The 20,756-nt window shown below is 39.4% G+C and overlaps 1 protein-coding gene across 1 annotated transcript in view; it reads left to right on the top strand.

Annotated features, from left to right (window-relative positions):
• The window catches only part of ush2a (Usher syndrome 2A (autosomal recessive, mild)), a 224,815-nt gene that overhangs the window by 103,199 nt on the left and 100,860 nt on the right, over window positions 1-20,756 (top strand). The window contains 12 exon segments of the mRNA XM_034679779.1: window positions 486-710; window positions 2,069-2,149; window positions 3,783-3,971; window positions 5,440-5,580; window positions 6,472-6,547; window positions 6,945-7,030; window positions 8,055-8,214; window positions 12,065-12,227; window positions 12,311-12,458; window positions 15,457-15,614; window positions 16,637-16,784; window positions 18,860-19,015. Coding sequence (XP_034535670.1) covers window positions 486-710; window positions 2,069-2,149; window positions 3,783-3,971; window positions 5,440-5,580; window positions 6,472-6,547; window positions 6,945-7,030; window positions 8,055-8,214; window positions 12,065-12,227; window positions 12,311-12,458; window positions 15,457-15,614; window positions 16,637-16,784; window positions 18,860-19,015 — 1,731 coding nt within the window.

Raw genomic sequence — 20,756 nt, forward strand, 5'->3', positions numbered from 1 at the left:
TCCTGTCAGTACATTCACATAATCAGGGGTTCTTGTCAGAAAAGTCTTCAACTCAGCCATGAGTGGTTCAGTTTTATCATACTGTGTAACTACTATTTTTGGAGGTCTGCATGGTTTACTGAACATTGTATATAGTTTTTTGCAGAATAATAGATATATAAAACGTACTTGTTTCTGAGATCCTTGTTTTTGAATTACTTCTACAGATGTAAAGGTTAGACATAATGATCACGTATTGATTGCTGCACCTGTATCTAGCTATTCTTTTATCTATCAAGGGCAGGATTTAATAATCAAACAAGGAGTCAAGAGCATACACTATTTAGATATTAAAGTGGAGAACAATATGCTACTAATACTAATTTTTTAAACTGTTAGAAAGTGAAAGTAGACAGATGTGACGTCTACGTTCTCTCCTCATTATTTTCCTCTTTGTTTCTTTTCTACCCTTTCCACTCTTCCTCTTTTCCTATACTCTTCCACAGGCCTAGGAGGCTGCCTAAAGAGTCTCACTATACGGAGTGATGAAAAAAACCCTCCCGTCAGTCAAAGTGTTAATTTTTTCATGGCCTCCCGTCGCTCCGTTAGAGTCTACTTAGACGGCTGTCCCACCGGCGAGAGCCAGTATAACTGCAGAGGAAATGACTCAGTGTTGGTGTACAGTGGGAGGAAGACCCAAGCCACAGATAATAGTCTACAGCCTTTCACAGGTAAGCATGCACAGTATACATGTAGAGGCAGATTTTGAATGATTTTGTTTATGTGGTACATGTGTCAGTATTGAAGGTCGTACGGGGTCATTAGCGGTAATTTCTTTTTAAGGTAGGAACCTTTGTTGTGTGGTCAGGTGTTCCGCCCGGGAAGGTAAAACAGTGTAAAACAGAAGCAGCATGGTGCTGCTGGAGTTATGTGTGGCTGTGCGTTATCGAAATGATGTGTATTGGACACTTTAGGAGCTAATTTCAGTGAAAATAAATGGACAGAGAGTTCAACATGCAGATATGAATTGGACTTTCATTCATCATGCACGCTAATTTGCAGCGAATCAAAAAGGTAATCCAGGTGCAGCGCCTTAGTGGCTTAAAGCTTTGGCTTGGCCTCTACAATCAAGTCAAAAACTGTTTACCTTTCTGGGTGGAACACATGTGAGCTCCAAAAGAGTCTGATACACAACATTTCAATAGCGAACAGCCACACATAACTCCAGCAGCACCATGCTGCTTCAGTGGTCAAAAACTGTTTTCCCTTTTTGTGCGGAACACCTGACCACACAACAAAGGTTCCTACCTTATAATGGTAGTATAACCCCGGCCAGTAACCCTGTACAACCTTTAATTGACACATGTACCACATAAAAAAACTCATTCATAATCTGCCTCTACAATACACATAACTATACTAACAAAGAGACTGTACTCACCCAATAAAGAAAAGTAATAGACCTTTGTTAGACACTGAAGAAACAATACAAAACACATCTCCAGTCTTTTTTGGAACAGCAGATTGAAAGAAGTCATTTATTCAGAGGAGCAGCAAAATCCATTTGTGCCAAGTTTAAACTTCTAAACTTTACAAATGAAGTTACGATTTAAGATAGGAATTTGAAAGTATAGTAAATACAATTAGGGAAAAAGCTGATTTGGAGAAAACACATGCATAAATATCTCAAACCATCTGCAAGTTAATCTGATGGAGAGGTGTTTGCCAAAGTGATTATGTGTTCAGTGTACTGGTGCAGTGATTTTGTATCTTAACTGTCCGTAAGGTGTGGAGTAGAAGCTCAACAGTTTGGCTCCCTGAAAGACCACATTTAAAATACACCTACATTTTGATCATAATATTAAATATATTTCTTTGTTTACGCCATACCTCTGATACCTTATTAATATTGTACAAGTGACAAATACATTCTGATTTCTATTTAAGGTGATACAGAGATGTGATTTTTATTTTTGTGCATAATTTTCCAAACAATTTATCTAAATGTAATTTGTTTCTCACCCGTCCCATGTTTATCCCACCCCCCACCCCCTCCTACGTGCAAACACGTATGCACAAACCTCTCAAGAGTACTTGTATAGGGTTGTGGCTGTAGCTGCTGGAGGGTGGGCAGCAGGACCATGGCAAAGAGGGCGCAGCCTAAGCAAAGGTAAAACATATCTCATGTTTCTCAAAGTAACTGTGTGCTTTATATATGATCTTTATTTTATAACCATTGTGTTTATCATCACATCTGATGATTTGACACCATAGCAGATATACATACTCACACTCATGCATGTTCTTATAAAAACGTGCACCTGAAACTCATATAAATACATCAAAAATGACATCTATTATTAGCTATTGTGGCATTTCTTTCAATCTAGCACTTTATAGTAAAAGAGAATAACAAGAGTGTGTCCCCCTTAAAATGTAAGTACCTCCAGTGTGCTGTGTAATCTCTTTTGGTATTTTATTTACAAAACAACCAACAAAAAGTCTGATTTAGCCTTCATCGACTTTATCATCTTTACTCAGCTGTGATATTCTCTCTAGTTGACTTGTCTTTAGTGTTACTTCTTTGATCTGAAGAGATCTTGGATGTAAAACCTCTGCTCTGTTGTACAGTATTTGAGACTTATCCAAAGCTAGTGATATCACATGAGCCTGATAGCATGAGAGATTGATAAGGCCTCTATAAAGGGCACCCCAGTAAAAGGCTGTTAACCCAGAATGGCCTGTGTGGTCCCTTGTGTATTATAAAGCTGCTCGTTAGTAGTGAACGATACACTCATAGGTCTCAGTGTACCATGCTATGATTAGAGAGAGGAATGACAGAAAGGCAGGGAGGGAGGAAGTGTTAAAAATATTAAGAAGTGAGGGAGAAAAAATGAACATAGAGGACAATAACTGAGAGAAAAGGTTGAAGGAGGAAAAGAAGGAGTCTAAAAAGGGAAGGAAAAGGTGGGAGAAGAAGAGGAAAACTGCAAGGTTAGTTGGAGATAAAAGCAGGAGGAAGGATACATAAAAGAAAAAGGGAGGAAACAGTAAATTAAGCCTGTAAGAAGAAAAACAAAAAGGTAACTCTTTATAGGAGCACTATTTTATGACTTGATGTGTTGAACAATTCTGCGCAAAACCAAAAAGCCCAACAGGCTAGAACTAGTGAGATTAAGGGGATTAAACATACGTTTGTGAGAAATTCCAAATATTTTGATAGATGTTTATAATGGAAGTCTAGAGATATATCTGCTCTGCACAACTACACCTGTAATCTGCGTTTTTTAAGGAGTTAGAACTGGCAGCTAGCCAGTCTTTAGTTAAATCCAGGATAAGTGAATGAGGATTCAAGGGAAGGTGGAAGGAGGGATGGAGACAGATCATAAAGGTAGTTGTGAGGCAGTGAGATAGACAGATACGAAGGGAGGGAGGAGGAGGAAAGGAGCTGGACCATCCTGAACTACTGAGAGAGAAAGAAGGGGAGTGCTAAAGAGGAGCAGGGAGGCTGATTGCAGTGAAATATAGCCCAGAATGAATGGCTGGCTGTATTAAATCAGTGCTGAAAAAGTTACTACTCTCATAAATACTATTTATGCTAATGGTGAGGTATGATTTACTGCACCTATTAAAACACAGAGGGATTGGGGAAGCTTTTTCCTTAACCTCATGTGCTCTAGACCTGTTGTTTTGATCCCTTTTTTAATATATTTTCCAAATGTTTTTTCTTTCTTTATATGACACATTTCCTTTTGCATTTGTTTGTTTGTTTTGTTTGTATTTTTATGCATCTCTCTCTCTAGTACCTGGGTCTGTGCCACCTCCCACCACAGTGGAGAGCTTGAATGGATTCAGTGCCCAGGTGAGCTGGGTACCTCCCACTGGTGGCATCAGAGGGCTGATTGACAGATATGAGTTAAAAGCCTACAATAGAGACCAACCAGGAGCACCTCCGATCAAAACAACGTATCTGGCTAATGGAAATTTCACAGGTAAGAAAGACAAACTCATTTATAAATCAGAAACATATTGAATACACGCAGTGGAGACATTCATGCTGCACAGCCTCACTTAGGTTGCCAATGACATGTCAGAGGGGTACAAACTCTAATAACCAAAACGGCAATAGTGGCAAAAAACTTCCACAAACATGCTTCATGCGTGAAAAATGTAGCTTCACTTGCATCTGCTGACCTGTTGAACTTCTTGTAGCAACTTTTATTCCACCCTCTTGTAAGATCTATTAAGGGTATCTAGGAGTTTAAACACAATCACGCTGCCTTTCCACTCATTTTCCTTCTGTCTCTCATGCAAACACACATACACACATACACACACTGTCCCAGGCAACCCTCTTAATGTCTCCTTGGCAAGTCCCCAGCTTTAGGGGACTGTCTCCATTTGGAACAAGACACTCAGGACTACCCCAATGATGTCATACCCTGGCATCGCTCCTTTTTCTCTCTCTTCCTCTCTCTCCCTGTTGCTACTTTTCGATCTTCTCTCACTTTATCTTTTATGATGATGATGATGTCTGCGTCCGTGGCTGCTATTCGTCCCTTCTCTTATCCACTCTTCCATGTCTCTGGGCAAATATGAAGATGAGCTCTCCGTCTCCGTCCCGTCCCCCCCCTCCCCCCATTCCCTCCCTTTCTCTTTGCCAGACATTAAGTCCACCATGATAAGGCTTCTTATTAATTTATGATGGCCTCGACACCTGACTGCAGAATTACACCAATGGCTAAAAAACACAGAAAGCAAATGAGGGTGTAATGGCAGCGGAGTTGGGCCCTGGCCCCTAATTGAATTAAAAGACATTGGTAACAGAGAGAGAGGTAGAGAGAGAGAGAGAGAGAGGTAGAGAGAGAGAGAGAGAGAGAGAGAGGGAGTTAGAGAGAGAGAGAGAGAGAGAGAGAGGTAGAGAGAGAGAGAGAGAGAGAGAGAGGTAGAGAGAGAGAGAGAGAGAGACGTAGAAGAGTGACTTAGGAAATATAAAAAGGACTGGAGAGGGCAGAGACGTCTAGGACAAAAAAACACCACAGAGAGACAAGTGAAAATTTACAATTAGAGTAGACTCTTGTTGTTGCCAAACGCAGGAAGTTTGCTTAGCAACAGAGGCACATGGGAGCAAGTGGAGCATTTATATTGAACCAATGAAGAACCAAGATCCAAACTTCTGCAATAACAGGTTCTAACAAACACTAAAGGGGACAGTGAAAGTCATCCAGCCAAGTTCAGTTGGTTTGGTATAAAGGAGAGTCAAAGATATCATCATAGTGTCACTATATACACAAACATGTAGCAAAAATACAACAGCTGAAGTTAAAACAAGGCTCTAACAGTCTGCTTAATCACACTCAAGAGGGTACCATCCAAAGTCACAGTCTCTCTTTGAACAAACACCCTCTGTGTGTGTCCTGCAGTCCCTGTCTGACATGTTCACTCTCTCTGCATCTCCAGGTGTGCTGCCAGGTCTCACTCCATCCACTCCATATGTTATCACCGTAAGTGCCTGTAGTCCCGTTGGCTGCACTGAGAGTCTTTACAACGACAATGGTAATCATGACAATTTGAGATGGAGCCTCACAACCCCGGAGGAAGGTAAGACTGTAACACACAGAACTGTTATATTTACACATGCACTTGTAAACCTGTAAACACATCTCACAACGAAGAACGAGACAACAAAGAAGGGAGTACGTTGCAGCGTAGTGGGAGGTAGATAGCTGAGAGAAAGATTTTGTGAAGTGAAAGGTCAGGGCCAGAAGCTACAGTGTAAAAGGAAAATGGAAGTGGAAGAGGAGAAAAGATTTTTCTTCATATGTTAGTCGCTACATTAATCTGTGTCGCACTAACTGGCCTTGTTGGGGAGATAATGTGACTGCAGGGGTCAGTGCGGAGACAGCCGAAATCAATCTGAAGTTAAAGAAAAAAACAGATGACTGTATTGATTCTCACTGAGCGCACAGTTAAGACACTGAACTGTGTTCGGAAGACAGGAGAAACAACTTGTTTAACACTTTTTATCCATGTCTATTTTGCCATCAAAAAACCTTACATAGACACATTTTTACTCACTTTTCTATAGTAATTGTCACACTCAATCTTTTTTTTTCACAATAAGGAAGATTAAACCTATAACTGTCAGTCTTTGTCTCTGCAGTGTTTTAAATAAAAAAATGAATGAGATTTGCCAATAAGCAGAAATCTGTCAAGTCTGATGTCTGTGAATGACACTAAGGATAGTTTATTGAATTATTTAGTTCAGGTCTAATAATCAGATTTTTTTTTGTTTATTGTTGACAATATTTATATTTATAAGATTGCTTACCTAAATTTTCATAAATACTGTAGTTTGAAAATTAACTTGTTGAAAATGTTTCATAAATAAAAGTTAGATGATGTTCACTTGTTAACATTTGCTTTTACATATCAGTATTTTTAAGGTCAGACTTCTTATAAAATAACTTTTTGATTTTTGTATAATTTCAGCTCCAGATGCTGTCCCTCCTCCTACTGCAGTCTCATCTCCCTCAGTTCTGTATGTTACCTGGGAACCTCCAGCAAGGTAATACAGACATACAGCAGCACTTACCCATCTCCTTCTCAAAGCTACCTGCTGTTATTGTTGATGATGGTTATGGTTTTTTTGAGTCTAGATTTGTTGCATACATGTCTAACTTTTTTAAAGCCTTTATTTAATAACGGCATATCCCATTCTGCCTTCTTCGACCTGTTTCTTTAAGAGAAAATAAAGAGTCATGTGTTACAGTAAATGCAATCACGCTTAAAGCAAACATTGTGCTGTGCAGTAATAACTGTTCTATCTGCTTTTGTTTAGCATGAATAAGCTTTCATCTGTATGACGTTGTCATTATTAAACACAACAGTGTTTAACATCAAAAGAACTGTTAAGTTCAATATAACAGTAATAGCCTCATTTACCTGTTTTGTTCCAATGATAGGCCAAATGGAGACATTACAGAGTACCTCCTCTATCACGACAACCAAATGGTCTACAGGGGAAAAAACAGACAACACAACATCACTGGTAAAGAGGAAAGAAAGTGTGTGTGTGATTGTGTGTGTGTTGCAGAGTGTGACTGGAGGGATGGGGCCTGGTGTAAAGAGAAGGGGAAGAGTGAAGAAAAGCAAAATGGAGTGGGGGATTAGCATTTGAAAGAGGAAAGAGCATCCCAGCTTTTACCGAGGGAATAGCACTTTGAAAAAGAGCGCTAAACACACACTCACACATAAATGAAAATGAGGCAGCGGAGAAACAAAGAAAACTAAACATGAGTGCACATGCATGCACACAGTTTGCTTTGAAAGCTCTCACTAAAGAGACTTAAAGAATGTACGGAACACATGTCACACCACTGAGACCAGAGTGCTGCACCAGTAGGCAAACAGATACACACTGAGATGTGCACGCACACATATACACATTGACATGCACAAACGCATGTACAAGACATACTGGTATTACATATGCACGTATATAGAGATGTACACAGAAGAGTCGTCCTATATGGCATTTTATATGAGCAGAATAGATTATCACTCTTTTTGATTTAACACACACAAACACAAACACACACACATGGTGAGCAAAACATCGCATTGCCCAACACTGTAAGTGTGTGTGTCTTTGTAAGTTAATGAATGCATGAGAGCGCATATTATCCATGCTGGGTTAATAATGCCGAGTGTCTGATGTTCATAGTGATTGGAGGGATTATGGACGCAGTAATTATACAGTATGTGCGAGAATAGATCGTGTTACAGAGGATGAGATTGCAACAGTGAGACAGATGGAGAAGAGTTTTGAGGCACAGAGACACAAGAAGGGAAACAACGATTAAGAAACAGCTTAAAGGAGGAGGGTTGGAGTAATAGAGGTATATTTATGGGAAAAAAAACAGACAGATTTTGAGGTTTCCTGGAAAAATAAGTTAGATCTCCTCATAATAACAAGCTGTTTGGTTTTGTTTTACACATTTTAGAAATAAACTTTTAGAGCTGTCACTTTGTTTTTTCAACTTGGAGTCTTTGTGAATGTGTGTGTGTTTCAGGTCTTGGTGTGTATTCTGCCCATGTGTTTGCACTGAGTGCATGCACTTTAGTGGGCTGCAGCAACAGTTCACAAGTTACTCTGCTGACCTCTCAGCTTCCTCCTGGGCCTCTGCAAGCACCAACCCTCACCCTGCTTGACTCCCGGACTATTCTGGTGGAGTGAGTATACACACACACACACATGCACCCACACACTCACCCACCCACACTCACAAAATTATGTTAACATGTGTTGTGCATATGTAAACACTTAAAATACTTAAACACCATTAAATAATGAGGTAAAAGATACTGTAAGGTCTGTAAGCCAAGTGGGCACATAACAGGGCTTATACAGCTGCAGGACACACCTCACAGCTCTAAATCACTGAAGCGTGTGTGCATACAGTTTATAAGGATATAGCTGTTAAGGCAAATCAGTCACACAGTAAGAGGATTAAATGATTGTTCAGCGTTTCAGCATCATTGAAATGGATAGTAGGTAAAAGTAATTTAACGTTGATTCTTTTTTTTCATTCTCATCTTCGCATGTTGTGTCTGTGTAAAAGCAAAGAAAGGTAGAGACAGCAAGACATAGCCAGTGACCTTCTACAGTTGTGTTTACCATGCAGAATATTCTTCTGCACTTGACCTTTCACCTCCAGAGGGAGGGGACACTGTAAGATAGATCTCTGCACTTTCTCTATCATGTTTATGTGCAAATGTTCCTGGCTTTTGTGTATGTGTGTGTGTGTGTGTAAGAGTCAATCTGTGTGAAAGCCATTAGTGTCCTGACTGTCACTTACAGTGGGACTCACTGCGGGAGGGCATAGTGCCACTAACACATGTGCACACACAAACACACTCACAGGCTTATTCATATACACTGAAACAAAGGCCAGAGGGTGAGAGGATTGTAAAGGAGTAATATGAAGACACAATGTCTGAGAGGGCAGTAGTGGGAGTGTGTGGTTAAGACGTGATGATCCCAGTTCTGCTTCAAGCAGTGCACACCTATGTACAGGTATTTCAGCCTGAATGAACTCGGAGAGGCTCAGTGACGAAAATAGAAATGTTTGTAGTCATTCCTGTCTTCTTCTGAATTTGTTTAGGACAATTGAAAAGGAGACTAACAAAACTATGTTGCGGATTAACAAAACATACACAGGTCAGTGTTTCTGCTTATTTATGGACTCCCTTAATTTAATATTTATCACAAGGGAGTCATCAGCTATTGAAAGAAATGAGACATGAAATCAAGACCACAAAGTAAAAAGAGTACAGTAAAAAGAATCCAGATGTCAAAGTAAATCATGTTAAAAATATTATTATTTTACAATTGTATCAGACAAAGTTTCATAATTTGATATTTACTCAGGGTCTATTGGGTTTTTATAAAGCCACAATTTAAAAAAAGGAATTAAACACCATATCAGAGGCTCTTATCAGGGGCAGATCCAAAGGCTTGCCAGGGGGTGGCCTGAGCCTCCTTTAAAATCTGATTAGGTAGCCCAAAATTATAAACTATGATTGGCTGTTTGCCTTGTCAGAGACATGGTTTGTATTAAAACAAACTATTTGATGAGTGCTGAAAAAAAGACTTCTTGTTGCATTTTGCATTTCAAGACACTAATTTCCTTTTGGGGATACTTTAAATCATGACTCTGGACAAACATCTTTCTGAGTTCTTGAAGATGTATGTTTAAGTAAGTAAGTACAACAATGTATGTAATGTTTAAAAAAATGTAGACACCTAAATGTTACTTAAGTACATGTTAGTGGAGATGGAGAGGGTAAGTGCGTTTTGTCTGTGTTCATGTTTGTGTGTGTTTTTGCACACATATGCTCCCAAATAATTATTGTAAAAAAAAAAATGCATAATTATATAATATATATTTTTTAAAATTCACAAATGAGGCCAATAATGCCTTGTAAAGTAATCACACTTCATTCAAGTTTTATTTGTAGTCTTTATTCAGTTGGCAGCATACTGTATAGAGACATTTCTGTAGGAAGTACATAATCAGTGGGAGTTCTGCTGTCTGAGCAGGGATATATATCATACCCTGAACCTTTAAAATGTTTTCCATTCATATATTTACCAGCTGTGGGAAGGCTGCGTATTGCCTTGTTAGCACATTGGTAATAGGCAGAGGTTGAGAGATCATACTTGGTCAATATCTTTCTATTGTGCCTGTGAGAAAAGCTGAGAAGACTGAGAGGGAGAGAGAGACAGTGAAAAACTGTGAAGAAAGGTAAAGTGGATGAGGAGAAAGGAAAAGACATTTTTGTTAAAGTGAGAAATGGGGGACGATATTAAAAAGTTGAAAAATAAAGTGTGGTTTGGAATTTGTGGGGATGTGAGAGAGGTTAAGCGAAGCTCCATATTAACAAACCAGTATCAGCAGATCTGTTTCCTCATCTCACCTAACACCACCACTTCCATTTAAATGTGCTTTCAGGGATTATTTGATTGCACCGTTGTGTTTGTTGTGCAGGAACGAGAAGAAAAGGGGAAGTAGCAGGAGGTAGAATGACACTTTGTAGAGTGCGATGCAGAAGTTGAACCTGCTACATCTCAAAGCATTATGTTCAAATTAAACTGCCTGTTTCGCACTTATTTCAGAATACACTTTTAAAACCAAAGGTTTTCTGAAGCCATTACTGCAATGAATTATGGTACAGATTATTACAACTCCCCTTTGGTTTAGTTTTTCAAAAGTGGACATACATCACACTGCCAATCGACAGCATATAAATCTTATAATAAATGTGATAGATTAGCCACTGTGGCTAATTGTGTGCTAACACACACTCATCAGTCATTCAAAAACTGGCTTTTAATGGGAGGAAACCAGAAAGGAATCCATCACTTTTTCAAATGGCCTCCTTCTGTTACCACACCAGGAAGGCCGGGTTACTCTCAGGGATTTATAAAACCTCCAAAACTATTTATAACACATGAATTAGTGTTCCTTTATATGAGATTTATTAACAGTCCATGTCATTTTGAAATAGGAGAAATCATGAGAAACACTGGAATTTGAACACTGTGACAAATGTATGGTTCGTAACAGATATGATTGCAGTGTTGTCAAATAACTTAATTTCAGATAGTTATATGTTACAGATAAGATCAAAGAAAGAGCCCTTCCTCTCTGGAATCATTACATTTTACTTCAAATTATTGTCATGATGGAGGATGATGATTTTACCTTGATCATCCAGACACATGCAATACAGCAGCTCCTAAAATCCCCCATTATAATACAAAAAAACAAGAACAGAAATTATTTTTAAACTTTTTTATTTAATGATAAAACATGTTCAGATTGTTTTAAATCATATGATGGTTAGTCCTCATCTTTCTATTTTAAGCACTGTCTCTTCTTCCCCCCTTTCTATCCAATGAGGATGACCTTCCTGTTCTAAATATAGACAAGGAGACACCTCTGTCTAACAAGGAATTGTGCACAATATCAAGAGTGTGGTGTATGTGTGTGTGTGGTGTGTTAGAAACCTAAGACCTTGACACACATGATACAAAAAAACAAGAAATCTAGTGCTGTCTTAGGACAAAAGAGCTCCAGAGGAATGCCAAATAGTTTTACTCTGTCTATCACTTCACTATATTTGATTCATTTTTAACTTGTAATACATAAACACACCAATTTAAGGGGGAGGAATGTTTAGCATGTTTTTTAACTTACAATGTTGGTATGATGGGAAAATGTATTTTGTATTATCACTACAGTAATGTGGACACCAGTCATAAGTCAGGGTTTTACCTCACTTACTTTAATTACACTCTACTCGTGTTGAGTGTATTTTTCAAGAAAAAAATGAGGATATAAATTCAGGGTTTGGTTTACAGGATAAAAATAAAGTTTGTTGGTTTAGTGTATAGTTTTGGTCTCTTTAAGATGAACCTACATTACCTGCATTATTTTTAACGTTAAATCTGAAGCATTAACGAGAATAAATGAAAAATGTCTTTAACTTCTGCTGGGTCATCCATCTCTTTCTCTAGGTGGTCACGTCCCTCTCAGGTCAATGGTGTTTTGGAATTTTATTCCATCTTCCTGTCACGTGATGGTACAGAGCCGGTGCTGACCTACAACAGCTCCCAACTTTTTGAAGACCACACACTCCGCAATCTGACCCCTGGAACAGCTTACACCATCACACTCACTGTGAGCGTCTCACTCTTTCATTATTCTGATAAGCATTGTAGATTCAGCCATATGTTTCAATTTTGGTGGTGTATTTGTGTCAGGCCTGCACAGGAGGTGGGTGTACCTTGAGCCCTCCCAGCCAGGCTCAGACTGAGGAGAGCACCCCAGAGAGTGTCTCTGCTCCACTGGTTACTCATTTGTCCCCACATGCACTTAACGTCAGCTGGACACCTCCTGATACCCCCAATGGTGAGACAACACACACTTCATCTGACACACACAGCCAGAAACATTCAAATATGCAAAGTCACTTATCAAGAATGACTTTCATGATAGTGTTGAACTTGTTTTAAGTGTATCCTAACATTATATGCTCAAGACTCATTTTGACAAATTTTATTTTCAACATTTGTTTTTTATTGGGTGAAGATTAGAGATAAAACCATTAAAAAATCATGACGAGGAAACAGCATGTGAAACCAGTTTCATTTCAAATTAAATACAAGTGGGAGGTACTTAACATAATCAAGTTTTTCAGACAAGACTTGTGTACAGGTTTCATGTGAAACAGGACGACATATCACCTTGTGCAAAAGGAAACAGGACACAGAGATCGAGTATGCAAGACATAGAGATAAAACAGCAAGAGAAAAGCGAAACAGGAAGAGAAACCAAAAGGAGAGGTCATATAGGACCAAGAGAGAATGGAGAAAAGAGACAAAGATGAGGGGGAGATCATACAGTTTGAGACAGAGACTAACGGAGAGCAGAGTGAGAGGGCAGTGCTTCACCGAGCTCCTTTAAGTGGATAAAAAGTGCTCCCTTTTGACTGAATGAAGTACTGCAGGCTGGAAGCACGCTAGCTCACAGTGACTGCCTCTCTCTCCAGTGCCTCCTATTTCTCTCACCTTCATCCTATTAACCTGTAGCCAATTAAAATCTACTGGACAGACCTGGAAAAAAATACATTTCATGACTATTGGAGGAAACTGTTAAATATCAGGAAAGTTTTTTGTACATAGGCCTATTCATTTTTCTTTAGGGAGATGTTTTAAAGTAAAGGCTTCAAAGTTGTCATCAAAAGAGTTTTCTGATTCCATCTAAATATATTGGAAGCATGAAACTTCTACTGTAAGACTGGTATTAAAATCCTAAGATATTGCCCACACAAATATAACAACGTTTAACAACTTTATGCTCTTGCATGATTTCAAAATATTTTTTTTGTCTTTTATTTTTGAATCTAAATTATTAAAGCACAGCATTCAAGAATCTGAATAATGCAAATGTTTATTTTCTTTCCTAAAATTTGCTGATACATTTTGATGGGGATGTTTGAACCAGGTAACAAAGTAATCAAATCAAGTGGCATGTGCACTTTTTTAAGGACGCCTTCAGTGCACAATGAATAATGGGGCACACTTAGACATCAGGAACTTGAGTAAATGAAAAAAGTGTGCACTAATGTTGCATTTTTTCTTTTCATGTCACTGTATGTTTGTAATCAGATGTCCTTCTGCCCTGGGGAAAATGGTGCATTGTTTAAAAAACATTCAAAAAAAACTTCGAGAAGTGTTTTGGTCCATATGGTACACTAAAAATGCATAATCTTTGAATGAATATAGCATTGACTTAATTATAAAGAGCTATATTAACAAATGCACATCTTATGAAACAAAATGAATGAAGTGTTGAAAACCATCTGAGGATTTCCCACCTCATTTCACAGTCTCTAACGTACAACACACTGCCACATATTATCAAATGTTACAGCCATGCTCGTTAAAGTATGTATGATTTTATAATGCATGTGTGTGTGTGTGTAATGTGAATCATGTGTGTTTTACGCTTAATGCCACATGAGTGCATTTCGCGCCATAAACCCTGTGATGTGTGTGCATATTAGCCTGGATAAATTACTTAAAGCTTTTCTCATCTGATGACAGAAATTTATAACAAGGAGACACTTAATCATGATTACCCGATTATCTCATGCTTAAAAAGCTTTAATTTTTGCTTAAAAGGGGAGAGGAGCTCTGTGCCTTTTCTCCCTTTTTTTTTCATAAATGGACGGCAACAATGACGATGATGATGGTGATGGGTTCCAGAGGAGTGAGATTCTGTGTCTCTCTCTCCCCCCTTCTCCCCAATTCCACAGGGATTTGTGGGGGATAATCCTCTCGGGGATTAGGTCGGGGCAACACGCAGACAAAGAGGGGAAATAAGCCTGTTATGCATTCGCTGCTTCATTTCCCAACCTGTCTTTATTACAACCTATACTGATATGGGCTTATTCACACACATAAGCACACACACATATACACACACACTCTCTCACACGCATGTGATTGGCCACGTTAAGAGCTTCCTGGATGTAGTCGGCGTCCGTGGGGTTTTGGTGTCTTCATTTCCCTGATAGGTGTGTATATCTGTATTGAGCAATAATAAAACCCACACATGATTAAAGCAGAATAGACTCTTAGTTCTTAGCACTGATCTTTTGAGCCCCCTGTATGCATTTTTATTAAGGAAAAGCACATTTGGCGCCGTACTGTTTCATTTTTTTATTAGATGGATGTAATGTAATGTAATTATTGTGCCTGTGTACGTGTGTGTGTGAAGGGACATGTGTGACTTCCAGTCTTAGTGTGTGTATGTATGTGTGTGTGTGTGTGTGTGTGTGTGTCTCTATCCTCTGAACATGTGGGGAGTGTCCGTGTGGACTAATCTGAGTGTGCACACCTATTCTTACTTGTGTGTGTGCGTTTGCTGTAACACTTCTGTCCTTTAGAGGGCCTCTGTCTTTACGGCGCCTATGGGTGCATTTGTTGTTGCAGTCATAATTTTCATCACCAGATCACACTAGGACACACTGACTGGCAGGTCTGAAGCCACTAAATCAGTGTTCATTTGCATTGTAATCCAATGACCCAGACTACATCCCAACAGAGAGAAGCTCACCATGGGGCTGAAATTCCCAACACAGTCATCAGCTGAATTTGTGACTGAATAAGACCTATTCAGAATAAGAAACAAAGATTTTTGAAGTCATACCCCCACACTAAAATGTTCAAATTAAAGGATGTCAATGAAGATACAAGGAGGTGGTTTGCGCGGGTGATGGAATTAATTGATTTGGTTGAAGACAATAAGAATTATGCGGAGAAAAAGTAATGCTTTTTGAGTCAGACTTGCTGTTCAATGATGTTTTTTTACATGTCATAATCAGACGGGCTCTTTTTTTCAGGCATTATAACCAGCTATGGTCTCTGGCTGGACGGAGCTCTCATTTTAAACTGCAGCTCCTCTCAGAGGTTCTTTGTGGTGGACGGACTCTCACCGTGGAGCCGACACGTGCTCAGGCTGCAGGCCTGTACAGCACAGGGCTGTGGAAAGGGGCCAATGGTTAGTGGATTTTTCACCAGTAGAAACACCAATTCTTTTATAAGCTAATGCATTTATTTGCAAGATCATGTGCAGCCTTTTAAAAGAATAGCACACTTTAGAAGTCATTGTTGTTGTTTTTTTGCATAGTCTTTGTAATAAATCATGTCAGCAACATGCACACATCGGTCTTTGAAACAAAACTGCTTAAACAGCTGAGCTTATGAGTGAGGGTTTGTGAGTGTTGTGTGTCAGTTTGTGTGTACGTGGGTGTGTGTTGCTAGGCGTCATAAAGGTGATCGATTCTCTCAGCTCAATAATGAGGGTCGACGTGGCAACTGTGACATTTGGTAGGAAATGCCACTCCACTCTCGACAGTGTCTCAGACGACAGGCCATATTTTGGGGCATTTTTCCAATACGAACACCACGTTTAGTCAAACACCAGGAGAACCGCTGATGCAGCAGAACAGGAGGAGAGGTAGGTGGGGAGGGAAGGGGTGAGAGGAGGCGGAAGGAGAGAAAAAGAGGAGATGAGAGGATGGATGGGAAAAGGAGAAGAAAGGAGTTGGAAAAGGGAATGAGTTTAGGGATAAAAGAGTGAAAAGATGAGGACGGAGTAAATGGTCAGTGCAAAGAGAGAGATGAGGTGGACGGTGAGGATGTGAAGGGCAGCAGAGGAGAGGGTAACAGGAGGAAGAGACAGAGGGGAAATGAGACAGAAGAGAAGAAGCAGAGTGATTGAATTAAGAGGAATGAGGAATGGGCCAGTAGAGAAATTAAGGATTTATCAGAAAAACAATAAATGACTAAAGACAGACGCTTCAAATCATATTTAAGTTTTATATTTATTTAATCCACTCCTTAAAATATACCACCACTCTGACCTTTATTAAACGGCAGCAAATATGTCTTTATATTTTAAAATCTAATTCATACTTACATGTATTCTTGTATAAGTGCATGTTGCAGTGCCTGTGTGACTGCGTGTATGTATCTGTATATTTGACCGTAAGCATGCTTGTGTTTTTTTATTCCAATAAGCTGGAGCTACGCACATTAGAGATGGCCCCAGAAGGTCCTATCCTGCTAGAACTGACCAATCAGGGGTCTCGCTCTGTCAGAGCCCGCTGGACAGCCCCACCGAGACCAAATGGGAACCTCAACTTCACGCTGTACTATAAAAGCAAAGGTAACATTATGTCATTTCACTGTCTTATGCACACACACATGCACACTAATACAATTACACCACATTTAAACCTAAAAAGAAACCCAAACAGCTGTACACATGCAGATACATATACATAGGTAATACAGAGTTTCAGATCAGTAAATAAAGGTCAAATTATCAGTTCAATTCAGTAGGCCTCACTCCTTGAACATGACTCCTGCTCTCTTTGAAGCGTCATAGATATGCTTTACCATTCCCTCTTGACAGCTTGGGCAGGACCAGGGAATTTATTTTCCACTGTAGTGCTTCTGACTTTGGGACTTTGCTGATACAACTTATAACTTGAAGGAGACTTTTTTAGATTAATTTGTAGGGCTTTTTGCCTTTATGAGTCAGGAGAGAGACAGGAGGGGGATGACATGCACCAAATCGGGTGCAAGGAATCGATCCTACAACCAGTGTGACAAGGACATTAGGCTCTGTACATGGGGCGCCTGATCTACTAACTGAGCCAAACTAGTGCCACTGATTTTGGCACTGATTCCTCACTGTCTTCTCATTACTCAGTCTTCATCTGTAATGGGTTAATGACACATGACTGCACCTTTTAATATTGACTTATTTACATAGATACTTCTGAACAATGTGGATGTTAAGTCAACTTAATCCAAATCTCTTTTTGCAGATCTTCTTAAAATTTGGTTCAAGTTTGTACTTTTCAGCTATCCTATCAATGAAGGCAAAAACGCCCAAATATATATATATATATATATATATATATATAAAGTTTGTACTGGTTTAGGTTTCTCAAGCTTAGATTCCACAAAATACAAGTGCTGTGTGCCACTGGCGATGAAAGGCTGTTTTTGAGATGACTGCATTCTTATTATCTCTCATGACTTAATCATGGTCAGAGAAAAAAAATCTCTCCCCACAGCAAACCAGAGAGCTTGGACAGGATTCATAGAAGAGTCCACTGTTTTCATAGAGACTGTTGAGTTTTGGCACGTCTTCTCAAAAAACACATGTGTATACAAACACACTCACCAACAATGCCAACTCACTCTGAAAGTCAGGCATGAAAGGGGGAAGCAATATCAAACCAGAGTGGTGCTGAAGAGACAAAGTTTGTTGTATTGCCAGTGACTTGAGAGAGGAGATGATATAAGAGTCCAGAGCAAAACCGAAGTATGAAGATGGAAGGAAGAACAAAGACGAGATGTGGTAAACAACAGAATAGAGAGGATAGAGAGATGAGAAGCTCTCATATTTTCACAGATGTGTTCAAAATATTGCAGGTAAAAAGAAAATAAGACATGAAGAAGAACAAAACAGTGGATGAGACTAACAAGATAGAAGAGGAGAAGTGGACACAGAGAGAAAAGGGCGAAGAAGAAAATTGAACAAGATGAGAACAAGAGCATGGGGAGACAGCAGCACACACACACACACACACACACACACACACACACACACACACACATTTACTTACTTACACATATTCACGAAGTACTCAGTCTGACACACTCGCACGCACACACACACATATAGTAAGGGACTTTGATCTGCGCTTCACAGAGGAACAGAGATTAAAATGAGTGGAAAGAAGGATAGAAGAGGTGTGGAAGAACGAGAGAGATGGTGTTTCGCTCTAGTTACCCACAACCCCTTGTTTCTTTGATACACACAGCCTTCATCAGTTCACACAGAACTGATGGTGTGTGTTTTGTGTGTGCGTGTGTTTTGTGTGTGTGTGTGAGTGTGAGTTTGAGTTTGAGTGTGAGTGTGTGTGTCCACCTAAATATATTGGATAGGCCTACATGGTGGGGTTTCAGATCCTTTTTCTTTGACTATCCTTGCATAACCTCAATCTGGAGACCTCTCTCTTTTTGATCACTCTCAGTTAATCTCAGTCAGTATTTGTCTCTCTTCAACTTTTATTCATTCCCTGTTTTTTCCTTTTTTATGTCATGACTGCATTCACACTTTGGACTCTAATAAATAATGGACCATGACAACAATCTGGTTAAGACAACACCAGAAATATACCCAATGTCTTACCTTACATGTCTCTGTGTGACTCTGTCTGTTAGACGGTGATGGTGTGTTGGATGGGAGCACAACAGCCGGCAGCTGGTTGTCTGTGACCGACCTCCAGCCTTATACCAACTACAGCTTCTGGATCAGGGGTTGTAACACACAGGGTTGTGTTGAGAGCCTGCCGCACAACATCACCACGCCTCCTGCAGGTACAAACACCCAGAAAAAAAACATAGATACACAAAGGTATCTAACTCCTTTCAAATGTTACTTCAACTGGAAAGGTAAGACTGCACCACTGTAGATATACATATTGATCAGATATATACAAACATTAAAAATGATCAAGCTTATCTTCCACTTTATTGTTTTTGACTCGATTACAGTGGCATCAGTTGTAGCTTTGAACCATTGTAACATACCAATTCTATTACTCCGGTTTTAATTGATGTTGATGTGAACTGGAAGGGTTCAGTTTTATAGCTTGTGATGCCAAAGAAGAAAAAACAGCTGTTTAATGAGTAGAAATGTTGAACACACACACACACTCACACACACACACACACACGCACAGGCACACATACAGACCATTGACTTTACTTAATGGTCTGAACACATTGGTCTAATTTACATAGCTATTGTGTGTTTGTGTGTGTGTGTGTGTGTTTACGCGTGTGTAGTTGTTATTGTGTAGACTGATTGTGAATACTGATAAATGTCAAAGCTGATCAGAGCAGTCTGGTGATAATTGAAACCAAGCAGCAAAACCACACTAATAAGACACACATTTTTCCACTTTATCTAATGTTAAGAAAAAGTGATTAATATATACAAACACACACACACACACACCACACCCGTGTCTCAGTCAGAGAACAACAAAAGACTGAGTACGGAAAGTTCTACTGTTCAAGTTCAAAACAAAGGCATAAGAAAGTATAAATTTTAAATACCAGACGTTTCCTCTCTTTCTGTCTCTCTTTCTACCTCTGTGCCTCTGGCATCTCTTTAGACTTCTTTAAGGCAAACTGTCTTTATGCGTCCTTGTTTCATGAAAGAACAGAGAGCAGATAGTGGAGCAAGAGACAGAAGAGCAGAGGAGGAGGAGAGCAGAGAGAGAGAAGTGAACATAAAAGTGCATAGTTTAAAACGATTAGTGACACCTCTGATATTGTACCTGCTAACACACCATGAAAGAGACACGGTGTGTGCCTTTGTGATGTATGTGGTTTGTGTGTGTGTGTGTGTGTGTGTGTGTGTGTGTGTGTCTGTGTGTGTCTGTGTGTGTGTCTGTGTGTGTGTCTGTGTGTGTGTGTGTGTGTGTGTGTGTGTGTGTCTGTGTGTCAGTGTGTGTCTGTGTGTGTGTGTGTGTGTGTGTGTGAGAGAGAGAGGCAGAAATCCACGTGTGTTTCAAAAATTACGCACACACTTCTTCTCTCTCTCTCGCACTCTCCCTCTCTCTTTCTTTCTGAGGTAATGGCCATTTTATTTATCTACAGTAGACTCTTCCTTATAAAATGTAGAAACTATGGAGAGGCAGTGAACAAGTTCCTCAACACTACATTTATCTTATTGAACAAATAATTGAACAACTGTTTTTCTAAGATTTTACATCATAGATTAGATACAAAACAAGGCCAAAAACTGCAGGTGCTACTGATCTACTTACACAGTGACTACGACACTTACTGATGATACAGTTTATATAGACTTGAAAAGAGACTGGAAATTAACACATATAAAACTGGTGCCCATAAATACTGATTTAAGGTAGTGATAGGCAAGCTTCTTGTAAAATGTGGTGAGCTAAGCTAAAGCTATCCCCTCAGATAGGGGAAGTGTTAAAAACTGCAGTTTCTCGAGTGTCTGCTGAGGCTGGCTCCAGAAGTACCGGAAACCACATACACACCAATTCAAAAAAGCCGATCTTTACAGCAGAAATAAACATGT

Source organism: Notolabrus celidotus, chromosome 3, assembly GCF_009762535.1.
Source record: "Notolabrus celidotus isolate fNotCel1 chromosome 3, fNotCel1.pri, whole genome shotgun sequence".
NCBI lineage: Eukaryota > Metazoa > Chordata > Actinopteri > Labriformes > Labridae > Notolabrus > Notolabrus celidotus.